Genomic DNA, 19,986 nt, shown 5'->3' with positions numbered 1-19,986 from the left:
TGCTTATGTAAAATGATCACAGTGTGAAGGATGAACTCGAACGTCACAGTATCTACCACATTTGTCCAGTTTTACCGAATTTTTCCATGGGATGTCATCCCATGTAACCTGCTGGTTACTGCCTTCCCTAACTGCACTTAATACATTTCAAATGGCATTTAAGAGTCATTGCTGCATGTCTGGAGTCACAATGTAGGCCAGACTGGGTAAGGATGGCAGATTTCCTGCATTAGTGAACCAGTTGGGTTTGACGACCATCAAGTTGCCTTGTCACAGTGACTTAGGCTACTTTCAATTCCAGAATTAAATGAATTAAAGTCAAGTTTCGCCTGCTGTTCTGTTCTCGGAGAATTAGCCTGGCTCCTCAGGAATTCTAGTCCAGTGACATTACCAATCTATTGCAGACACCAGCGGCAGTCCCAATTCATCAAACAGACAGAAAGCAAGTAACCTAACTAACAAATTCTACATTAAACTGAGGGAACACAGCTCATGTTCAAATGTGCATAATGTTCGAATTTAGACAAACTTTAGTCCAAACAGATGCCTAGATTACAAACTCTGCCAAAAGATCACTTTCACAAATCCATCCCTGCAATGTTTCATTGATTTTAATCCCACTGTTGGGATTCATTGTAAGGTCCCCCTCATAAAATAATCGTGACAAATCCCTTTGTTTAGTGTTTCCTGTGAAATTAAACTCATCCTTTGAGAAGGTCTACAGATCTGCTCAGATACAAAAGGAGGGGAATTCTTTGTAAACCCACTCGTGAATTTCCTAAGGTACTGCACAGCATTGTTCCTTGTGTGTTGCGTTTTACTATGCCAGTGTATCAGGCCAAACGTGAAACGGAATGCCAAAAACATTCTGCAGTCTCTCATGGGGAACCACTGGGCACCTTATGAGGCTACATTTTAAATCAGGTCATAACCACAACTGACTTTACATTACTAAAATTAGAGTCTCCTTTCTTCAGTGAACTTCTGAGCTTTTGTTTCGGAATGAAGTTGCTAATCTTCATAAGAACCTTTTGTTTGTAGTGAAACCTTTAAACAATGGCAGTTTGTCAAGGCACATTGGTCATTGCTCAGTACAAAATGGATGACTTGCACTCGCCATTTTAACATCTTATATTCTTCAAATTGCCAACCCTATGAGATTTCCCTTCAATGTGAAGTTGTTTGGCAGAAAATGAGAGCCTTCTCAGACTTTCATTTTTTGGCAAATTATACAGTTTGCATTTTTCTTATTGAAATATCATTGCTGAAAGTAGTCTCTTTTTAAAAAATTATTCGTGGGATGAGGGTGTCTCTGGCCGTACCAGTATTTATTGTCCTTTCCTAGTTGCCCAGAGAGCAGTTAAATGTCAACCACATTGCTGTGAGTCTGGAGTCACATGTAGGCCAGACCAGGTTAGGGTGGTAGTTTCCTTCCCTAAAGGACATGAGTGAGCCAGATGTTTTCTCCGCCCCCCCACCCCGCCAACAATCGACAATGGATTCACAGTCATCATTAGACTCTAATTCCAGATATTCATAGAATTCAAATTCCACCATCTGCCATGGCAGGATTTGAACCCAGGTCTCAGGACACTACCTGGGTCTCTGGATTAACAGTCCAGCAATAATTGTACTAGGCCATCATCTTTCCCTATTAGCCGAAGTCAAAGCTTTCTACCTTGCACTCATCAGGACTAGGACACAAAAACTATTGGTGCATCGTTCGATACAGAATGAGGGGAGGATGCCAAATGGATGTGCCACCATCGCCATGGAGATTCAGCAAGAACAGTTAATTATCAATCTTAATTCTCAGACAAGACAAATAGATTCCAACTGGTCATGGTATTGCCTTGGGGATGCAGTAGCAATTGGCTGTTGCCTTTTTCATAAAAAAGGCAATGATTGTACAAATTCCTTTCACTGACATAAACTTGGTCCTGAGTACTCATGCTTCCATGAAACTTCGGGCCTGCACAATTATATCACATTGTGAGCCAAGGTGATAATCTAAAACTGGTTTCCAGTGTAACTCTTAGCACAATCCAGATTATTTAATGAATGATTTACAACACAGGAATCACATCTAATGGAGGATAAACTTTTACAAACACGGGTTGATTGAGTGTGAGAATGGTCAATGGGCCATGATATATGATACAGTCTGCCAGTCATTGGGACGTACAGCCTCCAGAACCAGAACCATGCTGGCACCAAGTAGTAAACCCCATAGCTTCCAGTGCACCATAATGTAAGCCTGGTCATTAACTGGTGCATTCTCCACGGCAACACTTCTACCAATCAGAGGCCACTCACTCACTAACTAACCAGCACACTCGTCTCATGCAACTGGGGATTGTTGGTTTTCCTCTTGGATGGCCATTCTTGCACATAGTCCTTAGATCGCCATTCTTGTAAATTGTCCTGATGGGGTGCAGGATGAAATACTTCAACAAAATGAGTCCTTTTTTCAGCAAAATTCAAGTTTTGGACTACCAAGAGTCTGAAATTGTTACAACAAGTGAACTGTTGAAAAAGTACCTCCACAGTTTTTCTCCAGGCTGTTGCTCACAGTATTGCCTTGGAGATTATTCCCAGGAGAAGCGAGGACTGTCTTGGATGGCTGGGTGATTTCAGTGTGACTTTCTGCGCATTCCCTCAACTTTGCTTGAGTTGTTACTCGTGACAAGGTACTGGCTCACCTCAGTTCCCTCCAAAAGCCTCTCTCACTATCCAACTTTGAATACCCCCTCAAGATCCATTCCCCGCATAACTTTCCACTGACCTCTCCCTGAATATAATTGTGTTGTTTCCCCCAGCCCACCCTCCCATCTCTGTCAATTTCCTGATGCTGTTTCCCTACTCAAAATTTCAAATTCCAAAACCCAAAAGGGCCAGTGAATCCCTCATTATCTTCAATATTTGATTCAGGAAACATAAGATAATTCCATTGTCCATCTCACAGGGATCAGGTAGAGCCTACCATAAATGCAATTTAGAATACAACCCTGGAATGAAACACTGAAGGGTTTCAAAAAACAACAGCCAACCAAGGAGAGTTCACAAAAAATAAATACACTCATGAGAGAGACCACTAATTGTCCCCTTTTAAGCCAGGAGAAATTCACTAAGTCTCTTTAGGCAGCAACTTCCAAACCTATAACCTCTACATTCTGGGACAAGGGTAGCAGATACATGGGCACAACAGTCCCTGCAAATTCCCCTCCAAACCACCCACCATCCTGACTTGGAAATACACTGCAGTTCCTTTAGTGTTGCTGGATCAAAATCTTGGAACTCCTTCCCTAAAGGATACACTGGCACCCAAAGGACTGCAGCAGTTCAAGCAGGCAGCTCAGTACCACCTTCTCAACAGCAATTAAGAATGAGCAATAAATGATGGCCAACCAGCAAAGCCCACATTTCCAAAACATGAATTTAACAGCAAGCGTTTTCCTTTTTGTTTGCTGTGAATTTGACTTGGACACCGATTTACAGAAGAATTCTGTGATGGGACCTCTAGTAGCAGATGGGGATGGGATGGAGGGACTGAGCAAAGGAGCCGAGCAGTTCACCAGGACTTTCTCAAGCCGTAAAGGACAGAGGGCAGCTGAATGGACTTTCACTGGAATATCTTTGATGGAGGGACAGACGGGAGGGGAGTCAGAAAAGGAATTCCTCAGCCCAATGTAACCCACACAGTCATTCTACGTATACAGTGTTAACAGGTCCTTGTTTTTCCTGAATTTCCTTTCCTGTTTTTAGCAGCCTGATGCCAGTGGAATAAAGGATTCTTGCTTCGTGATCTTTTTGCTGTGCCTACGTTCAAATATCATGTTACATTTCAATAACAGAACAAAAAGGTATGGAGGGAAAATCTGCACTTTGGCCATGCATTCACACCCTTGAGATAAGCAGAGCATAGCATGTCCCTTTCATCTTGTGAAATGTAAAATCTATGATCTAACTTGGTAATTTTCGTGAGCACTTTCATGCATTAACTGTGACAGGTTGACATATGCAGAATTTCAACAAATTGCTGTTCTTTGTCTTGACCCTTGGTTAAAATTCTCTCTTCATCTCTGGCCATCTCTTCTCAATCCTCCAGCAATATTCCTCAGGCCTGCTCCAAGACACTCACATGAATCATCCCTGTATTGATGGTCTGACCTTGATTTGCTTTCCCTGCATTCCTGTCCCAGCCGTACCTTCCTTGGTCCCTCTTGAGAAATAGTCTTCCTTTCACACCTATTATCCATCGCCATTACTCACACAACTTGTGGAGAAAAGAAAACAGAAAATGATGGAGAGACTCAGCAGATCTACAGCATCTGTGGAGAGAAACGGTCAATGTTTTGAGTCAGATATGACTCTTCAGAAGCAGGAGTAAGAAACTCAGCTGACTCTGGGCCTGCCTTCCTACTCCTTGAAGCAATGGTTCATTTGTTGATGGGCAATGCTATCAGGTCATAGAACATAGAGCAGTAGAACACAGGAACAGGCCTTTCGGCCTGCCATGTCTGTGCTGACCATGATGCCATTCTAAACTAATCCCATCTGCCTCGCGGTCTGAATCCCTCTATTCCCTGATTGTTCATGTATTTACCAACATGCCTCTCAAATGTTGCTATCACGCCTGGTTCTACCACCTTCCCCAGCAGCACATACTTACCGCCTGCTGTGTAAAAAAATTTCCTTGCGCATCTCCTTTAAGCTTTACACCTCCCACCTTAAGCCTTTGCTACCTTGTGTATGACAACGTCAAATTGCAGCAAAATACAATTCTAACTAGCCACCCTATCCATGCCTCACATAATTTATTTTCTTCCACCAGGTCACCCCACAGCTTCCCTCACTCCAGCAAAAACAATCCAAGCCTCATCCAACCTCTTTTTATAGCTAATATACTCCAACCCAGATAACATCCTGGACAAACAGATCCTCTTTTGATCAATTTAACGGCCCATGATACATCTCAGTGCTAATCTGGAACTAAACCAACCCTTCTGTTTACTTAGAGAATCAATGTGAAGGTGCAGCAACAGATTTTTTTCTGATGTTAAAACTACCTTCTTGTCACAAACTGTAAATTACTAGATTGCCTTGGTGCCACTTGTGGTCTCAGGATTTCGGTGTTCAGCAATTAATTTGTCCCTGTTAAGATCAGTCTGACAAATAAAAAGAAATTTAGGTACTATCAGGGTGAAAGAACATTTATGACCACTCACAAACCTATCACTGGCTGGCTTTATTCCAATGTCTCTTGTAAAAACACAATGAAGCTGTAACAAAGTGTATTTCCTGGAATATGACTTATGTAACCTAGAAGCGAATTCCCTTTTAAATTATCAATTTCCTCATCCACTTCAGCCTCTCCACTTAATGTCAGGGACAGTTTCCCCAAACAAGATGTGACCAGCCAACTGTTATCCAGGCTTCTGCCAGTGCTCATCATGAACTGGCTTAGTCAGTGAGCTCTGTACAATGTGTGTATGTGGTCTGTGTGCATCTCTGCACGCATGGATAAATGAGACACTGTACATCTGTGTCTCTACCTGTGTGCATGTGTGCGTATGTTCATGTGTGTACACAGTCATAGAGTTACACAGCCATACAGCACAGAAACAGGCCCTTTAGCCCAACTTATCCATGCAACCAGATTTCCTAAACTGAACTAGTCCCCTATGCCGACATTTGCCCCATATCCCTTTAAGCCTTTCCAACCCACGTACCTGTTAAATTTTGTAACTGTAACCACATCAACCACTTTCTCCAGCATGACCCTTTGTGTGAAAACATTGCCCCTCAGGTCCCTTTTAAATCTTTTCCCTCTCACCTCAAGCTTATGTACTCTAGTTTTGACCTCCCTTCAGGAGAAGATCTTGGCTATTCACCTTATCTCATGATTTTATAAACCTCTATAAAGGTCAGCCCTCAGCCACCTACGCTCCAGGGAGAAACGTCCCAGCCTCTCCTCATAACTCAAAGCTTCCAGTCTCAGTAACATTTTTGTAAGTCTTTCTTTACATCCTTTCTAGTACCTTCACATAGCAAGATGATCAGAACCGCAACTGTACTCCAAATGCGGCCTCACCAATATCCTGTACATGTGCTTGTGCATGTGCATCAGTTGTATATGTATTTGTGTGCATCTGTATTGTGTGCTTGTCTGTGTGCATCTGAATGTCTGTGGATGTGTGCCCATTTGTGCATGTATGTGTCTGTGTGCGCGTGCCTGTGTGCACGTGCGCGTGTCAGTCAGCATATATGGGTTTGGTGAAGGAAGAGAGCGAGGGAGATAGAGCGAGCGCGAGCGAGAGAGCGAGTGCGAGGGAGAGAGCGAGATAGAGCGTCAAAACATAATCTACACTCAGGGTGAAAGAGGTCACCCAGACTAAGGGCAAGCACAGTTTTATCATGAGAGAGATATTGAGAGTGGCCTTGTGGGATCCATATGAAAGCGAAATTGATCCTTCCTCTTTACCACATGAATCCCATACCCTTCAGGGAAATCAGTCCCACACTCCCTGCCTCCCTACCTCCCCCCATCCCCAACCCTCAATCTTAATTAAACAACAGAGCACCATGGTCTTTTGAAATGACATACCGATATTGGGATGCTTCAGCAGCCGACAAATTCTTGCTTCGCGCTCAAGTTTCTGGTGATCTGCAGATCAAAGAAACACAAGACAGAATTACAAACCGACAGCAAGGAGATAGCAGTGAAACTTTCTTTTAACATATAAAGACATGAATTAATAGATGGGTCATTGCTGGGCTTGTACAATCTATATCAGCACAAATGGCAAATGTTATCAGTGGAAATGGGTGATTCAGGCACCTCCTGAAAATTGATCAAATGGGAAAGATTTACAGGCACACTGTGTCAAGGCTGAAGTATCAGTTTTATTGCAACACACATGCCAAAGGCTTACGGCTCACCAGTACAAAAGTAATCCTACTAACATTAATCTCACTGTACTTGAACTGGTTCAGAAACAGGTTATAGCGCGTAGTAATCATGGTAATGGACTAGCAATCCAAAGGTCACGAGTTCAAATCTTAGCTCTGAAATTAAATTCATTAAATCTAGCAGGCAAGGGAAGCATTAGTATGAAAACTACAACATTGTCATACAACCAGAGTGCTTCGCTCACGTCCTTCAGGAAAGGAAATTGCCATCTCTTGCAAGTTACCTGAATGCAAATCTAGTGTCCCACCACATGGTTTACTCTGAATGACCCCTAGGTGCACTGGAGGACGACAAATCAATACACTTTTCCAATGACTTGGTCTCTCATTTTCTAATAAGCTTGAAGTCATCCAAAACTCTACTGCCCCTGCCTTAGGTTACAACACGTCTTTATCCCCCTTCACCCCTGCGCTTGTTGACAGTGGCTCTTGGTAAAGAATCCCTTCATTTTAAAGTTTGCATTGTTGCTTCTCAAGTCTCTGAGTGACTCAGCCCTCCCTGTATCTGTAATCTCTCCCCAGCCCTATGACTCCCCCAGATCTCAGCACTGCCCTATTTCTGGCCTCTGAGCATCGAGATTTCAATCACTCTGCCACTAGGAACTGTGGCCCGAGACTTTTGGTTGGGGAAGGGAGCTTGTCCAAATAATAATATGAGCCTGACCCCCCCCCAAACAGCCTCTGCGCCCCCTTTCCAGCTCCGCTGTGGCAATTCACATTATGTGTTCATCCAACCTCTCCAAGCTTTCCACAGTCACATGTTGTCACTTTCACCAATCTCAAAGGGTACGCGTACCTGGTGGCTGGGTGCTCCTGGATGTCAAAGACCCCAGGACCGGGCCTGGGGTACAATCATCCCAATTTGCCCTACCTTAGGGACACCTCTGAGCCTGCCTCCAGCTACCTGGGCTCCAATGTCTTGCCCCTCTCCTTAAACCTCTGTCTCTTCATCTTTCTTTCTTCCTTGAAGATGCTCCTGAAAATATGTGGCGGCTTCAATCAAATTTTTGATCATCTGCCCAAATATCGTCATTTTTCCAACGTGTAATTATAATTTATGATGCTCTTATATTAGCACCTTTGGGATGATTTATTCTGCTCAAGGCACTTTATACATTTCACTGTCACTATAAGGACCATAACACTTCAATGAGAAACCAATCATCACATTCACTAACAGTCAGGGTGGGAAAGATCTGTGACCCTACCAGCACATTCAGAGAACCAAACATCACAGTTGTTTTATTATGTAAGGAGGCTATAGTCTCTTAGTGTCATTGCTAGATAAGTGGTCTAGGGACCCAGGTAATATTCTGGCATTCTGCTCAAATCCTGCCATGGCAGATGGTGGAATTTGAATTCACTGGAAAAAAGATACCTGGAATTAAGAGTCAGAGAGTTGTATGACACAGAAACAAACACTTTGGTTCAACCCATCCACGCCAACCAGACATCCCAATCTGATCTCATCCCATTTGTCAGCATTTGGCCCATTTCCCTCTGAACCCTGCCTATTCTTATATCCATCCAGATGCCTTTTAAATGTTGTAATTGTATCTGTCTCCACCACTTCCTCTGGCAGCTCATCTCCATACACACACATCACCCTCTGCCTGAAAACATTGCCCCTTAGGACCCTTTTATATCTTTTCCCTCTCATCTTAAACCTACGTGCCCTAGTTTTGGACTCCCTCATGCTAGCAGAAAGATCCTCTAATAATGACCATTGTAGGTTGTCAGGGAAAAACCCATCTGGTTCACTATTATCCTTTTAGGAGGGAAGCTACCATCGTGAGCTGGCGTGGCCAACATGTGACTCCAGGCCCAATGCAATGTGGTTGGCACTTAACTGCCCTCTGGGCAATTAGGGACGGGCAGCAGTTGCTAGCCGAGCCAGCAATGCCGACATTCCATTGATAAATAAAATAAAAACCTTCACAAAAGAATAGTTCCAAACGTTCTGTTCACACAGGCTGTTTCTGTATACAGGATTCGTGTACAATATGATTTCATGACCTTCCACAGCCAAATGGAAATATTTCGTGATTGTTTTTTTCTTTCAAACGTGTCCTGAGCTCTGTAACATTACACAAGCTTGGAACTGCAACAACTTCCACTTGTCACCTTGTTTTGGAGGATTTCTGTGCTCAGTGAAATGTGTTCCTGAAGTTATCAGCCGATTTACCTGCACTTCTACGTGAAGGGAAGCAAACGATTGTGTAGAGGGAGAGGCAGAGGTCAGGAAAATTTTGGAAAAGGTTGGAACTCCAGTTGAAATCTGGGAAGTCTCATCTGAGAGTCATAAAAGTCCACGGCTTTGGGAACTTGCTTTGAAAATTTCCATAGTTTTTTCCACATTTATAGCCCGTGTGTAGCACTGGTAAAGATGCGAGGAGCCAGAAGGGAACAGACAGAAGCACATTTTCAAGCAAGCTGTCCCTCCCAAAATCTTCAAACCTCCGCTGCACTCCCTGGCATTGGAATATGGATCAGCTGCTCTCACCTAATTATTCAGCGTTTTCATATAAGCCTTGACTAGGATTGTCTTTCGACTATTTAGCTGGGTGGGGCAACACCAAAATGGCAGCTTCTACAGGCAGCACAGCAACTCCACCCTCACAGGGACTGTCTGTGTGCAAATTCCGCATTCTCCCCGTGTCTGGTTTCCTTCTTTCTACTGCAGATGTGCAGATTAGGTGGATTGGCCAAGATAAATTTCCCAAAGAGTCCAGCACTGTGCAGGTTGGGCGGATTAGTCATGGGAAACGCAGGGTTACAAGGGATAGGGCAGGAGGGTGAGCCTGGGTGGGATGGTCTTCAGAGGGCTGGAGTGGACTCAATGGGCTGAATGGCCTGCTTCCACTCTGTAGGGATTCTGTGATTCTATGAACACACACTCACGTTCACCAGGAGAAATCATCAGACATCAGGTCAAAAGTGTGACGGCTGGTGACGCACAGCATTTTGTCTCCAACGCAAACAACACACATTGATGAAGGCTGCGATTGGTCGGGCTTATGAACATATGAACAAAGAACTCAGCACTTTGAGCCTGCTCAATAAGATTGTGGTTGATCTGATATCAACTTAAGCTCCACATTCCTGCATATCCCCAATCAAATATCTATCGACCTCCGCCTTAAAGATATTTGAAGATTCTGCACCCATTTACTGCAGACAAATATTTATTAAAAAGGTTACAAAGAATATGTGCGTGCATGTTGCCTTTCCTTTAGCATCAAACACTTAAGCCCTACAAAAGTACTTTAGAGTCTAATTTGGCCACATTCCTGCTCCAAAAACAGTATCTTCATGACTGCATTTCAAAATGGTTTTTCAGCCTTACAAACAATTTAGCAAAGTGTACACACAATGAGACCTGCAATAGGAGGTCGCTCTTAGCTATAAATCGTGTGCCAATCTGTTTAAGCGTCTCCAAAATGATTTGTGGCACTACCTCCTGGACAGAGGCCAAATGCACCTTACGAGACGCAAAACGCTTCGGACAGAAGACGTGCAGAGCTAGCGGCTAAGTGCAGCAGTGGCTGTCTGGATGATCTGAAGCATTTCACACACAGCACATCACGGCGCCCAGCAGCCACTGTGTTGTGTTTCGGAAGAAATATGCACATCGCTGCAATTATAATGATGGCCATCTGTCTCACCAGGGGACACGCTTTGTGCAGCCATCAGCGGTGGCGGGTGCTGAGAAATCTGCACTCCCTTGTGGCATGTTCTTCAAAAGCACCTGTTATTTTCCAGATATAAATTACTTTCAAACTTCAGGTCAAAGATGACCTGCAGGCTAAATATATATTACTTTGCTGGGAATGAAATCATTTTGTAATCACAGCAGAATAAGGTTAGCAAGGAGATTCATCTGGAACCTATTTTATTGCTCTTTGAACTTGGAAACGGCTTGTTACTTGAGCCCAGTCAGGGCACCGCTGCACCGATCCTAACGCACGCTGTGGCCTAACTGGCCGCTGCCCATCTGCTTGCTGACCTTCACCAGCTCCCAGGCTGGCATTGCCTCCATTCTGAACGGCGCATTCTTGTTTTCAAGATCCATCCCCGCCCCACTCCCCCCCAACATTGCCCCTCAGACGCAGGAGCAGAAGTAAGCCATTCAGCCCATCAAGTCTGCTCGGCCATTCAATGAGATCACAGCTGATCTGATAATCCTCAACTCCACTTTCCTGCCATTCCCCCTTAAGCTTTGATCAAAAACGTGTCTATCTCAACCTTGAATGTGCTTATTGATCCAGCCTCGATAGCGCTCAGTCGTCAAGATTTCCTCGCATTCTGAGAGAATATGTTCTGTATCTCTGTCATAAAAGTGTGATCCCTTGTTCTGGAATTATGCCCTCTGGACCTAGACTCTCATACAAGGAGAAACATCCTTTCTGCATCTACCCTGTCAAGTCCCTAGGAAGCAATAAGATCACCCTTCACTGTTCTAAATTCAAAGGAGTACAGGCCCAACTTACTCAACCTCTCCTGATAAGACAGTCCGTCCATACCTGATGCCAGCCAGGTGAACCTTCTCTAGATTCCCTCCAATTACAGATGGGGCCCAAAAACTATTCACAGCTCTACAACCCTGTCACAGCTGTGTGCTTAACCACTCTAATATCGCCTCATCGCACAAGGCTGCCAATGAAGCCTCTTCTTGTTGTTCCTCCTCCTTCCAAATGCTCCTTGACATCTGCCTTTTCAACCAGGTTGTAGTCACTGTTCTTAATATCTTCTTTACGCTACCATTGGCCACGTGAGCTGGAAAGTGTGAAACTATTTCTATCTTCAGCCAGAGATATTTAGGATGAGAACTGGACACACTGTTAAAAATGGATCCTTTATTATCCTGCCAAGCAGACTCTCTGTTGCTACATGTACCAATGTTAGGCTCAAGTGAACAAAATGCACAACACAGTCCTCAATACACAACAGACAGGATCACACCCAGACATGCATGTTTCAGTACGTCACCCAACGACAAACAGGAGTAGTTAATCATTTCCTATTCTCTCCTCTAAGCCAAGGCTGTGGTCTCTAATTATATCCATCAACTACACACCCTTGCTAAAAGTGGAAAACAAAAATTGCAGAAGGGTCTCATGCGTCCAACACAATGATCTTTGGCTAATATGGCTAGAAACAGCCAAAACCACCCCTGACTATTTAGTTCATTACTTAGGTAGTTCAGTTTGGAACTAGGAGTGCAGCGGGATAACCTGTGTCCATGATTTTGACCCACAACCTTGATACCTAATGTGTCAGGGAGTTATCAGTAGAAAGATGTAATCCCAAACAGGCTTGGTTCTCACAAACTTAATTCACTCTGAGCTCATCAACAGTGACTCACATTTGTATAGCTCCTTGCACATCCCCAAAGTGCTTTCCAGCCAATCAAGCACTTTTTGAAATCAGTTCACAATTGCAACATTGGAAATGCGACAACCAATTTACAGACAGCAACTCTGACTGACAATGTGAGGACCTGTTTTAGCAATGTTGATTAAGGGTTAAGTATTGATCAGGTCACTGGGGGACAGACGCAACCATTTTTCTTCAAACAGTGCCAATGGGATCTTCCAAGAGCATCTGAGAGGGAGAAGGGGCTTTTCTTGTATGGTTCAACGAAGAAACAGCATCTTAAACAAAGCTACCATCCTTTAGTGTTGCGCTGTCAGCATTTATTTCTATAATTAAGTTTTTTTTTACATGGGATTTGAACCCACAGCTGTCTGACTTATACTCAAACATGCTACCCTCACTGAATCATAGAACCCTACGGTGTGAAAGCAGGCCATTTTGCCCATTAAGTCCGACCAGTCCTCTGAGCAGCATCCCGCCCTAGCCCTGTAACCCTGCATTCCCCATGGCTAACCTACCTAGCCTGTACATACCTGGACACTATGGACGCTGTAGCATGGCCAATCCACCCTAACCTGCACATCTTTAGACTGTGGGAGGAAACTGGAACACCCGGAGGACACCACGCAGACACGGGAAGAATGTCTACGTGAGGAGGGATATCGAACCTGGGTCTCTAATCCTGTGAGGCAGTACTGCTAACCACTGAGCCATTGTGCTCCCCATGGCTAACACTGGTCAGCTTTTACCACCTCACTAATATAAATATACTTGGGTAATGGAAGCAACACCATAAACTTGTGAGAAGACCAAATTCTGAACCAGTCTCACTCCATCTCATACCTAAATCTACCTAACTAATTTTTTTTTCAGTCATTCACAAGATTCTGTTTTTGAGCATTCCACGTTTGTCCAACATCTACAGGAGCAAAGCAGAGAATTTGCAACACTCTCAACGATGGTTGTAGCTGCAGCAACAATAACATAGCATCGGCCCATCCAGAATCCTGCATTGGATTCAGGGGTCAGCATTCTCCATCTTTGCAGCACTGTTCAGACAGCCATTCACCGCTGCTATCCACTAAGCTCACACTGACGGAGCTCCTCAGTCCTCCCATCTCCACAACATAGGGGGGCTAGATATTTTAAGTTTGTTTGTCAAGCAGGCGTTGGGGAGCACCATCACCAGAAGATCTGCACTGGACCATTCACAGCTCCTTGAGGCAAGTCATAAATGTAGCTTTTCCAGGGCTGCCCTCACTCCAAGGGCAAAGAAAATTTCATTGAGAACAGTTGCCGACCTCCTGATCAGAGAAAATAGTAAGCTAAGGCGCACAAAATCAAAATTAGATGATTCAATGCCACAACATTATCGGTTTAAGACTCACATCTTTGGGAAGCATGGCAACGGATCACCTGTAAAACAGGGAGCAAGATTTTTTGGAATGGGACATGGTCAAGCGGAGGTGAAAAATTGGTGTTAGATAGAAGCACAACACTGTTTATTGTAAATTGTGCCAAACTGCAAGAGAATTTAACAGGTTGATGGAGCAGAGAGACATGTGGCAAATGAAGTTCAATGTGGAGAAGTGTGAGGTGATACAACCAGCTGAAAGAACTTGGAAATACTGGATAAAATAAACAGCGAGGTCCTAAACAGAGTCCGTACAGGAGCAAGAGAGACCTGGTCGCAAATAAAGGTTGTGGGACAGGTAGTAGGTTGAACAGTTAATCAAGCATGTAGTATCTTAGACTTTATAGTACAGCAAGGAGGTTCTGAACAGTGTTTAAAAATTAGACATTGATTCAACTTCAGCCAGAATATAGCGTCCACTTCTGGGTATCACACTTTTGGAAGGATGTGAACACAATGCGAAAGCGTGAGAAAGAGTTTTACAAGAAATTTCAGTTATGAGGAAAAGTTAGAGAGAATGATTCTCTATGACTCGGGACTACCTTCTTTGGAGAGGAGAAGGATAAGGCTATGATGTGATTTGATAAAGTTTTCAAAATACCCAGTAGATAGGGAGAAGCCATTCCCACCCATAAAAGGATCAACAACGAGAGGGCTTAGACATAGCAGAGTTTTGCAAAGGAGCAAATGTGGTGCGATAAAATTCTATTTCATACAGCAAGAGGCTGGGGTATAGAGTGCACTACCCAGGATTGTGCTGGGGGCAGGTTCAATTATGGTTTTCAAGGGGACATCAGATGATTACTGAAATACATACAAACAAACAAACAAACAAACAAACAATCTACAAGTTTACTGGGTAGGTTGAGACAAATGGAGAAAAGGTGCTTGTGCACAAAGTTCGTGAAGACACAAAGGGCCGAACATGCCCTCCTGTGCCGTAACAATGTTATGATTCTATGGCATTGCAACAAGAAAGCCAAATAAATGCTCCACCTGTACCTCCCTCTTGTTCCACTAACCTCGTTAAACTTCAATTGCTGAATGAGTCATGCTGCTGGTTAGATGCCTGCTCTGAAAACAAACTAAAAATGGCTTCAAAGGGAAAAAGATAACAAGATCCCAGACATCAAACAGTTAATCATCAGTTTATATTCTCTCCCTCACGGAGGGGGAGATGAATCATTTCCTTATTCTGTACGCACTTTGATAGCAAACTGTTCATTATGCTCACTTGAATCTATTAAACTGAATGTCCATTACCATAAGTATTCCAGTAGATGGCCTCTGTAAACAATAAGATGCTTCAATTTATTTTGTCAGACTGTACGCCTGTAAATACTTGAAAAGGTGGAGCACCAGCTCTTGCACTGTGTTTATGGAAGTAACTAAAACTTAGATAGAAAACACTTTGAAATGGTTCGGCGATGTTTTTATGACGCTGTCTAAACTTTGACATGTTAGGAAACCAACAGAAGCCACAATATCACAGGTGAAATTAAGCACATCGGGGACCGTGATCCCACCCAATATTTTCCCCGAGATGTCATTCGTGCATGACTGAGAGAGGGTTACATTAATCAAGGTGCATCTTTATCTCAATGACTTTAAAACTCATTCCCATCCCCAACTAACTCTAAAATAATCATTCTCATCTGTCAATGTGCGCCCCTTCCCTTGAATTTGTTTCTTACAAGCACAATAACATTTTTGAAAATAAATGTATGTTTCAAATATAGATTAAAAAGTCTTGGAATAGGAAGACAGCCAGCCCTAACAATACAAATAACTTACATCCGAAATACGGTAGCTATAGTGTCTTTTTAAGGTTAGGCAGTGTTTTCCAGAATAAACATTCAGGATAGCAGAGTCAGGATTATACTTCAGACTGTTCAATCATCAGATTGTTGAAGAGTAAACATGGCACCACTAAACCTCCAGTAAATGAGGATTTCTAAACATTTTCATTTCCATTTCTCACTCACAACACTCCCAAGACTAACTTATGTCTTCATAACTTAAACTAAAACCATCTCAAGGCTAAGGAAAACCGGAAGAACTGCAGATGCTGGAAATCAGGAACAAAAACAGAAGTTGCTGGAAAAGCTCAGCAGGTCTGGCAGCACCTGTGAAGAAAAAAATCAGAGTTAACGTTTCAGGTCCAGCGACCCTTCCTCAGAGGGCTAAGGAATGCTATTTGCCCTATCTCTAGTTCCTTACTATGTATATCCTGCAGGGACCCTGCTCACTCTAGCATCTTGAATGCATCTCGAAATTAATTCTGAGAGCATGCATCTCTTTGAAAAGATAACTGGTTCTTTAGAAGTGTGGGGTATATGTAGGCAGTGAAAAGTAAACATAGATTCAAACCACTGAAGCTAACTGGGAAATTGCCTCCAACCAGAATAATTTCAATGCAAGTGTTTCAAATGTTGGTACGAAACCAGAATTGATGGTCAGCATTGCCAACCCAAGCTGGCTGACTCAGACAGGAGGACATTTGGCTTCACTAAGTCGCTGTGTCACAGAGTGACTTGATTTATCATTGATACATGCACCCAAGTACAGTGAAATGTTTTGTTTTGTGAGCGATACAAGCGCATCAAAAACATATACGAGCGTACAGATCATAGGGTGCTTAGACATACACGGTGCACAGGAGGTCCACAAAAGCAAGATCAACATTAGATTTGAAATTAGAGAGGTCCATTCAGCAGTCTCATAACAGCAGGGAAGAGGCTACTCTTGAACCTGTTGGTACTCGAGCTTCTGTATTTTCTGCCCGAGGGATGAGGTTGGAAGAGCATATAACCGGGGTGGGAAGGGTCTTTGATGATGTTAGCAGCTTGTCCACTGTAACGAGAAGTGTAGATGGAGTCCATGGATCAGAGGTTTACTTTCAAGTGCAAGGTTTGCATCCACTCTTTAATTTTAGCTCAGTACTGGGGACGGTATAGCCAAGACACTATCCTAAATTCCTTTGAAGAAGGAAGAGTGTTAGAACCAAAAGAACTTGTGAGCAGATGCCAGGCAAAACTATCAGCATTACAATAGGGTCCATTGGATGGGAGGAAAAATGGGCAATGGCTCAAAATTTAGAAAATGTTGTCAACAGAGTGAAAATAAAACTCCTGTTTATTTCAGAGAAGAAAATCTTGCGTTTGCCTACAAGCTATTATCACGTAACTGCCTCATAGACACTATGTTATATCTGATGGGGTACAGCAACACATAGGTTATTGAGTGAATCATCAAGTTAAATTCATTAAATTCAATTAATTTAGGAACACGTTGGGAAGCACCAAACAAGACAACCATTACAGCTGCCTGATGGTCAGAAAATCTCCCTGGTTCACTGATAGTATGGAAACTAGAAGGCGCAGGCCATTCAACCATTCGAAACTGTGCTGTCACTCAATGAGATCATGGCTGATTGTCTATCTCAATGCCATATTCCCACACACTTTCCACATTCCGGAACCCTTTGCCCTAAGGGGTGAGAACCTAATCTGGTCCCTTCGGAAACCTGCAGATCTCTGAGATCACTGTGCTCGTCCGATTCTGGCCACATTAGCATCAATTCCTCTGCCACCGGCAGCCATGCCTTCAACTCCCTGGGCCCCAAGCTCTGGAAATCACTTTCTAATCCTTTCTCCCCTTCCCTTTAAGACATTCTTCAAAAACATACTTCTTTGACCAAGCTTTTGATCAACCATCCGAATAAAGTGTCACTTTATATGGCTTGCTGTATAATGTTGCACCAGTGAAGTGGCCTAGAATATTTGATTAGAGTCATAGAGGTTTACAGCCTGGAAACATGCCCTTTGGCCCAACTTGTCCGTGCAGCCCAGCTTTCACAATTAAATTAGTCCCGCTTGTCTGTGTTTGGTCCATACCCCTCCATACCTATCCCATCCACGTAGCTGTCTAAATATTTCTTAAATGATGAAATTGTACTCACCTCCACTACCGCCTCTGGCAGCCCTGTCCAGACACTCTCCACTCTCTGTGTGATAAAAAATTACCCTTCTGGACCCTTTTCTATCTCTTCTCTCTCACTTAAACCTATGCAGTCTAGTTTTAGACTCTCTTACCATGGGGAAAAGCTATTGACTATCTGCCTTATCAACGCCTCCGTTATTAAATTAAAAAGGTGCTCTCCAAGTGGGAATTGTTGTAATATAGGGATCATAATTGGCTGTGGCTGTATCAGCTACTGAAGACAACTAGCAACAGAGCAATAACTGAGCCCACCCTGAGAAAACAGAATGGTGACAACAAAGCCCTTTCATGCAGCAAACGCAGATAGTCAATCGACAGCTCAACTTTAATGAGGAAGGAGAATGTTGTTATTTTTCAGGAGTAGGGGAGATTGACCCCACTCCTCACCCTCTTCCCCCATCCCCTTACAACACCTACCCTACCCTGAAAAAAGGGATGTATACAGGTGCATCAAGTAGTCGTGGAAGCAGAGTCATTAGTGACATTTAAGTGACTGCTGAACATGCACACAGACAGCAGTGAATTGAGGGGGAATGTACGTTAGGTTATTTTACTTTTGGATTAGGATTAATCCATGGCACAACATCGTGGGCCGAAAGGCCTGTACTGTGTTGTACTTCTCTACGTTCTAAGCCATCACGCTACTCTCTTGCTGGTCTCATACTAACTATACATAAGAATACACGTGGAGGTTTTGGCTGTCTCTTCCATTGGGGAAGGAGGCCTCAAATAACCCTAACCACTTGAGAATTACAATCATCTTTCATTTATCTGCAGCCTCTCAGAGTCGGTGGGGGGAGGGGTTCACTTCCCTCTCATCCCATCCCTCCCTTGCAGACTCTGCTGGGACAATGGTCCCATGAATTGGTGCAAGGCTGCGTTCATCCAAAGTGGCTACTATTCACTGGCAGGACATGCTGGAAAGTTACTGGAGCAAAGGGAAGGCCAGACGCAGTGCAGTGATTGTGGCAAGGCCAGCCAGCTGGGCCTCACTGAATATGAGCTCTGGCTAACATATGATAAAGGGATGGTCAGAGATGCTGATACTCTGGTACTTGACTCAATGATGCAGTACTAAAGTCAAGCACTGTGTAAACAGTAAGTGACTTGGCAATGGAGAATGGCCTCAGTTATTTTGTGCAATATCCAAAAGCGAAGGATTCCAGCAAGGATTGTAGGGAAACATTTTGGAGTAAGACTCAAGGATTTTTATAGGCCTAAACTACTGCAGATGTTGGAATCCGTACTGAAAATGGAAAAGAAATCCTTGAAATCACAGCAAATCTGGCAGCATCCACGGACAGAGAGCAAGCTAACATTTCAAGTCTAGGTGACTTTTCTGAAGAAGGGTCCAAACGCGAAATGTTAGTTTTCCTGCTCCTCTGACGCTGCCTGGCCTGCTGTGTTCATCCAGCTCTAAACCTTGTTATCCAAAGGTTACATTTCCTTGGGATAAGATGGGGCTTACTCTGTATAAAACCTTTCTGCTCAAAATTATGATGCAAATATCCATGATAACAAGGTGTAGAGCTGGATGAACTTGACTGACAAACCCACATCCTAACTCCCCAACTACACTCACCTTTACTGGCCCCATCCCACCTCTTTGACCTGTCTGTCTCCTGTCCACCTATCTTCTCCTCTATCCATCTTCTATCCACCTCACTCTCTCTTCCCATTTATTTCAGAATCCCCTTCCCCTGCCCTATTTCTGAAGAAGGGTCTAAACCCGAAACGTCAGCTTTCCTGCTCCTCTGATGCTGCTTGGCCAGTTGTGTTCATCCAGCTCTGCACCTTGTTATCTCAGATTCTCCAGCATCGGCAGTTCCTACTATCTCTATGCAAATAGCCATGCCAGCTTGGGAACATAAATAATTTACAGGACAGCAGAGGAGTCTATTTTCTAGTGACACTTGGGAGAGAGGTGCAAACTCGTTATTAAAGAATTGCTTTAATCAAATGTCATTTTCAAATGCTTGTAAACTCATGCCTTGTCCCAAAAATGTTTCATAGGCGTGAGAAGTTATTTCTTTCCAACTTGTCAAAAAAAACATGAAACGAGAAGTTTGAGACAGCAAGTACGCATGCAATTAGCAATGAATGTACATTAAGTCTAAGATGACTCTGTATACGATGATAAGAAATCCTCAGGGTAGCAGTCACAGATCTGAAATGGGTGAAGGAATTATGTTGCAGAAGCATGGTGGACCCAAAACGCTGGG

General features: G+C 43.5%; 1 protein-coding gene across 4 annotated transcripts in view; it reads right to left on the bottom strand.

The window, feature by feature from the left end:
* Positions 1 to 19,986, bottom strand: part of LOC125467650 (calcium/calmodulin-dependent protein kinase type II subunit gamma) — a 368,959-nt gene that overhangs the window by 197,077 nt on the left and 151,896 nt on the right. For all 4 annotated transcript variants that reach the window (XM_048563790.2, XM_048563791.2, XM_048563793.2 and 1 more), the window contains exon 3: positions 6,608 to 6,667. In XM_048563790.2, coding sequence (XP_048419747.1) covers positions 6,608 to 6,667 — 60 coding nt within the window. The remainder of the gene's footprint in view (positions 1 to 6,607; positions 6,668 to 19,986) is intronic.

This window comes from Stegostoma tigrinum, chromosome 37 (assembly GCF_030684315.1).
Source record: "Stegostoma tigrinum isolate sSteTig4 chromosome 37, sSteTig4.hap1, whole genome shotgun sequence".
NCBI lineage: Eukaryota > Metazoa > Chordata > Chondrichthyes > Orectolobiformes > Stegostomatidae > Stegostoma > Stegostoma tigrinum.
The sequence above is the reverse complement of the archived record's forward strand: the minus strand, read 5'-3'. Positions and strand labels throughout refer to the sequence as shown.